At 32.6% G+C, this 8355-nt stretch overlaps 1 protein-coding gene across 1 annotated transcript; it reads right to left on the reverse strand.

Moving 5' to 3' along the window:
* Positions 1 to 4590: 4590 nt before the first annotated feature.
* LOC131802949 (protein deadpan-like) lies at positions 4591 to 7945 on the reverse strand. Its single transcript, XM_059123775.1, has 3 exons — positions 7721 to 7945; positions 6933 to 7028; positions 4591 to 5857 (listed from the first exon to the last, which is right to left on the reverse strand). Exons 1-3 carry the CDS (start codon positions 7877 to 7879, stop codon positions 4694 to 4696), a joined length of 1419 nt encoding a protein of 472 aa, XP_058979758.1. The 5' UTR covers positions 7880 to 7945; the 3' UTR covers positions 4591 to 4693.
* Positions 7946 to 8355: the final 410 nt, after the last annotated feature.

Raw genomic sequence — 8355 nt, forward strand, 5'->3', positions numbered from 1 at the left:
CCCAGGGAAAACACTCAACCCATATGTTATGAATATTATGGCATATTGTGGAATTTGTCAGGGGTTTTATAGGGCACTGCTGATTTATGTTTTCTGCCTTATCAGCAAACAGTGGTTGGTGGCCGCCCATTCTAATGCTGTGGCATTTTTGTTTGTTTTTGAGCTTTCTAATCAAGCGTTAAGTAATCAAAAACACAAATGTAAAAAAGCTACAATATCAAGGTCATTTCCTTAATTGAAACCTACAAACATTCACAATTGTTTGCAATGGCGATTTTCACGATCAAAGTTAAGGCTGCTTCTCACTGTTTATTCCTATTTCCGTTTGGCAAATTACATTGGGTGCGATCGTGTTTGCCAATAAAATATTAATTTGTGTGGGAATTTTCGGTTGATTGTATTATGTATGTCTGGTAACCCCTCCTGGGAAAAATTTTCCCGCCACTTCTTTTTTAGAGAGTAGCCGTAAATAGTAAACAAACAGCATTTCTATAAACATATGCAAACAATCAGCTGATTTGTCAAAATACGCACACAAAAATGTTGTATTTTACTAAAAATTAAAAAATGAAATGGAAGAGAAGGAAGCATTGTCCAGCAAACTCTTTCTGAGAGTTTAAGGTTGTTTTAATGGCAAAACAATAGAGATTGTTTCATTTTCTAGATTGAATATGGCAACCCTTTTCCAAGGAATTCAATTTGTCATCCATTAAATAAAAATTATTTGCATATCTAAAATATTTACGTATGACGAGTGGCATATTTTACATAAATAAATAAAAATTATTTTGCATATCTAAAATGTTTACGTATGACGAGTGGCATATTTTACATAAATAATCGGCATTCATTTGGCACGAAAAAGCAGTTGTTTGTTCCATATCTCAGGAAGACGAATTTTATTTTATTTCTTACACTTAATCAAGGCACATCAGTGGATCGAATATGACAACCCTTTTCTGAAGTACTCGACCATGACATTTTTTAAATAAAAATTTATTTTGTAATCTGTATTATTTACCTATGACGAGTGGCATATTTTACAAAAATAATAAATAATCTCTTATTTTTGACGTTCCTAGGACGTAAGGATTAAAATCAAATAATAACTGGCTGAAAAATGTTGGCAAAATCTTCACAATGTTGGCAAAATCTTCACAATACCTATATGGATTCTGTATAAAACGGCATCTTATACTGCCACTTTAAAAAGCGTGGAATTTGTAAAATATTTGGTCGGAAACAAATCTAAATTTCTTGCCAACTGGAAGAACCATAAAATTTAAATTTGATCATTTTTGAACATCGATGAAAAAATTTCATTGGTATACAAGGCGTGAAAATGACAAAATTCATATGTTATGTCATGTACGTATTTCTGCATACATGGTATAAGAATACAGGTAGATATAAAATCTTTAAAATGTTTTTCCAAACTTAAGAAGATTTTTTTCTATGTTTTCTTATACGATGCCTATTAGAGGTTGTTATGATTTGTAATTTTGAAAATTTTTTACAAATTACAATAATTTTTCATTCAAAATTGGTTTGACAGTCCAGAAAGATGCATCAACGCTTGGTGACATTGATTTGTCACAATTTTTAAATTATTTTTCAAAAATAATTGGATGTGTATATGTTTTCTTATACGACGCTTATCAGAGGTTTTTAGATATTCTCATGGTAGAACTAAGAAGGTAAAGTCATGTGATCATATGTTAACAATTTTTTCAAATATTATTCATTTGACAACATCTCATTGTCAAAATCAATATTCATAAATCCATTATATACACAAAAAAAAAACAGAGATGGGAATTGTTTTTTATGCATTGAAATTTGACAAGGTAAATTACAGAAAATGCAGAGCTGAAATGAGATTACCTTCAATTCTTACAAACAATTCTTACAAATTTGAATAATTTTTCATTCAAAACAATTTTTACAAATTTGAATAAATTCTCATTCATAATTTTAATTTTCAAAATAGTATTTTTCTACAATGGAGATGACAATTTGCATCAAAACCCAGTAGGTTGATCCATTTATATGTAAACGTACTGTTAATTTCAACACAACGTTAGCGCGTGCAGTAATACTTATACCATGTCCATACGGCGTACATGCCAAAATGTAAATGTGTAATTGGCAACACTTTTTAATTAACCCAACCGTGCCATTTTTTATTTAAAACTTATTTTTATAGCCTCCATCATACAATGGAGGGTAAATTAAATTTGTCATTCCAGAAAGTATATATATTCTCGATCAGCATAAGATTCTATGTCGATTTTGCCAAGTCTGTCCGTCTGCGAAAAATACCTTAGCTTTCCGATAAAAAAAGTAGGTTGATAAAATTTCGCTGAGATGCGTTTTATGTCCCTAGAATTGTTGGTATTGAAAATGGGCCATATAGGTCTACATTTGTATATAGCCCCCATATAACTGTACCACAAGATTTAAGGTGTTTTGGCTGTTTTAGTCATATTTTTAAACAGAATTTGCTGTAACTTGGCCGTTTGTGTTTCCTATATGTAAGAAACAGCTTCGCAAAGAATTATCCATATAGATCCAAGTTATGGTATAGTCCCCATATAACTGTACCCCCTGATATTCGGTATTTTATTCATTTGTGCCACATTTTTCTCCGGAATTGTATCAAATTTGTGTATTTGAAGTTCGCAATGGGTACTACTTCCTATGACAGAAAATAGCCTGTGCAGATCCAAGTCTTCGTATAGCCCCCATATAATTGTACCTCCCATTATTCGGTATTTGGATGATTTTAGCTACATTTTTCAACAGAATTGTCTCAAATTTGGTATTTGGAGTTCGTAATAGTCAGGGCCCTAGCTGACAGATAATTGGCTGCAGAGGTCCACGTATTTGTATAGTCCATGATAATCGGAATTTTAAAAATTATAGCGGTATTTTTTCAATTATTTTATTTATTTTTTGAATTCTGCAAATTCCTTCCAAATGTTGGAGGTTATTAAAGTTTTGGGCTGGACGTATTTAGCTGCGTGTTTACTTAAAGTCACTTCAAATAAGCATATCCATCTCTGCATTTTCTGTAATTAACCTTGTCAAATTTCAGTGTACAAAAAACAGGTTCCCATCTCTGATTTCTGTGTAAATAATTTAAATTTTGACGAGATGTTGTCTAACGAATAATTTTGGAAAAAAATTGTAAACATATGACTGCATGACTTGACCTTCTTAATTCTACCATATCTAAAATATGTACGTATGGCGAGTGGCATATTTTACAAAAATAAAATATATCACAACTGTTATATGTTCCATATCTCAGGAAGACGAGTTTTTTTGCAAATATAAATTTGACATTAAGATTCGATTTTATTTAACGAATATGCATTGAAATTGACAGTTGAAATCCACACGATTTAGTATGTGTCAAAATCCTAAAATTCGGGTTTTCTTGCTAAGAACTTATTCTTCCGGGAAGGAAATGGTGGAAATTAAAAAAAATTGTTCGGAAATAATTGTAAATGTTTGCCAATTGTACGCCCATATCTAAGGAGGAACTACAAAATATAAATTTGACAATGAAGGAACATCAAATAAAAAAGTTGTAATCGTATTATTCCATTGCACATTGCATTTGTAATTCTACCATAAAAAAGTCAAACCACAAAATCTTTATATGCGTATGTTTTTTAATTAATTTTATTTATGTTATAACATATGTTTTACTTTTGACATTTTAAAACCACATGATTTCGTATGTGTAAACGTCCCTTTTATGGGGCTAATATGTGAGTTTTTTGCTAAGAATGTATTCTTCCGTGATAGGGGGTGTAGGAATGGTGGAATTTAAAAAAATATTGTTCGAAAATAAATACGCACTTCTTGCCAATTGTACGCCCATATCTAAGGAGGAACTACAAAATAGAAATTTGACAGTGAAGGCACATCAAATAAAAACATTGTAAGCGAACGATTGAACTGCATATTACCTTTTTAATTCTACCATAAAAAAAGACAAAACAAATAACGTTTATTTATGCATTTCTTGCCAGTTGTACGCCCATATCTAAGGAGGAACTATAAAAAATAAATTTGACAATCACGGAACATCAAATAAAAAAATTGTAATCGTATGATTGCATTGCATATTACCTTTGTAATTCTATCATCAAAGAACCAAAACAAAAAATGTTTATATATGTTTTTATATTAATTTTATTTATGTTACAACACATGTTTTTCTCTCTTCTTTTAAAAATCATAATGAATGAAACTCTCTTTCAAAACTTAATTAGAACATTATTTTAAAAACATTTCAGTGAACGAAAAACACACAAACGGTCGTTTTAACATTAAATGGCGATTGAATTAAATACTTAAATTTAACAAAAATAATAATAGTAATAATAAAAAAAAATACAATAATAATAAAAACTTAATTGCTTCAAAACGAATTAAAACATAACTAAAACACCCGCCCGGTTATGGAAGGCAGAATTTTTACAAAATTATGTACAAATCACAGAATGAAAATGAAAATAAGAGCTAAATACAATTTTTTGAAAATAATAATAGAAAAGTAGCGGTCGAAATAGCGTTTCAAAAAAATTTGATCGTATGAGTTTTACAAAAAAATGTTACTTAATCTAAAAACTTAAAAAATATGTATTAACAATTTGCTTTTGGTGGAAACGAACGAGTTTTACCATGGTCTCCACATGCTGTCTTGATCCTCACCCTCCAATTGGGCTTCTTTGTGATATTTTTTCGAGGCATGATCATCCTCAGAGCAAATGCTGGAATCGGCCGCCTCAGAAAAGGAACGTTTCAAGGAGCTATTGGCCGATCCAGAGCTGGTGTTCAAATCACTGGTGCTGCTAGACACCTGCTGCTGTTGCAAATGGGCTGCACTGAGTACAAAAGAGTTTTCAGCCGAGGAAGGTGGTGTGTTGAACACTCCCAAAAAACTATTGTGTTTATCCTGCTGATGATGACGTGGTGAGGTTGATCGGGAATTGGTGAAATCCGAGCTATTGTGCATCATTGAATCTTCATTGTGACTAGATACTGAAGAAATGGGACTGAGCGGAGGACTGGAGGAGTTGTGGAAAGCTGTTTGTGGCTGGGCTTGATTTAATGGTTGATAACTGGTGGCAGTGGTGGGGCCCAAATTGGTTTGGGGATACATATTGCCGGGATTTACTTTGGGTGGTGTAATCAAAGTCGATGGTGGCTTGGAGAAGGCACTCAAACGCTTGAAATTGGCGGCAAAATCATTAATTTGTGCTGAGCCAGCTTGGCTGCCAGTCTGTGAAGGCCAGGCGGGAAAACCACTGTTGGAATTGTTGTTCATTAGCGAGGTGGCTTGATTGTTGGAACTTCCGGTATTTGGCATTATCAGGGCAAATTCTCCGGATGGCAAGCGGGATGGTATCAATTGCACCCCACCCATTTGTATGGGCTGTGTGGAGTTAAAGTCTTGACTTAAGCTAGGAAACAAAGATGCTGCCGCACCACCATTTCCCATTGGCAGGGGAAGATTGTTGGAACCAAACAGATTGGCATGGCCCCCATTGCGTTGATAACCATTGTTGAAATTGGTCATGGCACCAATCTGATCAAGACTGGTCGCGCATTGATTCAAATGACTATTCAATCTTTGGCGTACAGTTTCATCGACACCATCCAATTGGCTGACATAACGATTTACTTCATCGGCACACTCAGCAAAGCCAGTCTTGAATTTGTGGATCACTGTGGGATCGGTTTGCAGAGCCATGTTGAGCTGTTGACGCTGAACGGATTGCAAGTGTTTGACGGTCATCTCAAGGATATCGGCTTTTTCAAGTTTTGTGTGACGTGCCGGCTAAAAATAGAAAGAAAAGAGAGAGAGAAATAAATTAGTGAGATTGTAGAAAATTATTTTATAAACTAAAAAGATGGCAACCCTGGTGTGGGGTGCAATAAATTCCCATAATAAATGCCGCCCATAAAGTTATACAAAAAACCCTTCATTAATTTTCCTTAAAGCCATTTCTTTGCCGAAAATGTTATTCCCAAAAGCTGGCAACCCTTTCTCGCCATGGTGAGAAATAAATTCCCATGTCTTTGTTCATTGCCGCCCATAAAGTTGTAGAAAAGCCCTTCATTAATTTGGCTTTGAATTTTTAAAATTTCACACATTTTTTTACTTTTATTTTCAGATCTGCCTGGGCCGTAGAAGAAAAAGGAGAGCAAAAGGAGTATTGATAATGTGGTGCTACAGGAGTCAGGGCTTAACACAGAGCTTCTAATTGATTGCAAGTCCCGTAGAAGAGGCAAAAAGAAAACAAAAAATCGCAAAAACAGCAACAACAATGGTTAAAATGAAATAAAAAGAAAAAAAATCACAACAACAAGGCATCTTTGCAGATTTGCAGTTGAGATGTTGTTTTCTTGGCAACAGACAGACACACAGACAGACAGAAAAAAACCTTGTAGTTTATGATCAAGACACGATTTTGAAACAAGAACACCAACAACAACAACAATCGCAGACGATGAGAATTAAAGGCTAAGGCTTTGTTGGGGATTTGTGAAAAAGAGTTAAGGCAGCCCAGCAGCCAGCGAAGGTGGGAACAAAATAAATAAACTTAGCCATCATTGGCTTGCCACAGATTTCATTCATTTCATGATCATGAGCTAAAGATAAATGGAAAGAGGACCAAAGGAAAGAAAAAAACATTGGCATTGGTTTATCAGGAAAGATTCTCTTTCGTTATTGTTGCTGTTGTTGTTGGCGGTGATTTTGCGCTCTTTATATTACGAAAAGTATTTTGAAAATGTTCCCACGCAGGTTTTTCGCAATTCTAAGCGGAATTCTTTTTTTGTGCAGATTTTGTATAGGGAACAGGTTTTTTTTGGGGGAATATTGGGTTGTGAATAGTTTAAAAAATACTTACGTCTTTTTTCATGGCTTCCAATATCAGGGACTTTAATTCATTGAGGCAATGATTGATACGGGCACGTCTACGTTTTTCCATTATGGGTTTGTTGGTCTGAAAAGGGAGTAGAAAAAACAAAAATATTAATAATTAGAATTACTAAAATGTACGAAAGTGGGAATTTTTTATTTTGAGATAATAGTATGTTCACATTGAGGATTTTTCTGGGGATAACTTCCTTTATGAGGACGTATTACAGTAGAGTTGGCAATTTCAATGCATTGGGTTTACTCAATCCCGTAAAATGTAAACGTGGATTAAAATTTTAAAATGCCTTTTCATTTTTAATATTTTTGTTTCTTTTTTTGAAAAATTTGGATTTTTTTGTTAAAACATGAAATTTATAAATTTTAGCAAGATTTTTTTTTAGAAATATTTTTTTTTTGATTTTTTTTTAAGAAATAATTTGATATTCTTGTTTGTATTTCAAAGGAATTTTATTTTTGGAAAATATTTCATATTTTTTAATTTTTTTTTCAAAATATTTCATTTTTTTTTTTGGAAAATATTTTTTTTTGTTGCAAAATGGTCAGGCTTTATCCCTATGTTTTTTATTTATTTTATTTTTTGGAAAATATTTTTTATTTATTTTATTTATTTTTTTTTTTTTCAAAATATTTCATATTTCATTTTTTTGCAAAATATTTTTTTTTATTTTATTTTTGGGAAAATATTTTTTATTTATTTTTTTTTTTTTTGAAAATATTTCTTTTTTTGAAAAATACAAATTTTAAAAAAATCCTCACCTTTCTCAATTCAGCTTTGGACAGGCCAGCTGGATTGGCCAAACGACCCTGGGATGTATTGAATTGTTGATTTTGCGACTGGCCGGAATTTGATTGCTGATAGTTGTCGCTGTAACTATCGAAGTCATCATCGGAGTGGACATCGTTTTTGTAATCCATTTTTGTTATAATTTTTATTTTATTTATATGATTTTAATATAAAATGTATCCACAATGTGAGGTAATAATCCAAGTGGGTAGGGTGGGTTGATGATCGATCAGCTGTTGCACTTTTATAAATCCATAGGGTTTATATTTATTTTATTTATTTTTTTTTGGTTAAAACACAACTCGGTTTGACTTTGGTTTTTGTTGAGAAAGTTTCTTTTTGAAATAAATTGCACAAGATTTTTTTTGTTAAAATAAAAATTATTTTTAAGAGTCTTCGTATTTTTTTCTAATTTGTTTTTTTTAGGATTTTTATTTTCGAAAAAATCCGAAGATTCCGCGTAATGCGTTCGTTGTGAACTCCTGAAGGATACTGATCCTTAGTTGTTGAAACGCCACGTTAAGTCGCAACCAGACGAAGGCAAACATCACCATCGTCCTTTGACTAAGAACAAACATGACTGTGTGTGTTTGCATGCATGCATTCT

Source organism: Musca domestica, unplaced genomic scaffold, assembly GCF_030504385.1.
Source record: "Musca domestica strain aabys unplaced genomic scaffold, Musca_domestica.polishedcontigs.V.1.1 25, whole genome shotgun sequence".
Classification (NCBI taxonomy): Eukaryota; Metazoa; Arthropoda; class Insecta; order Diptera; family Muscidae; genus Musca; species Musca domestica.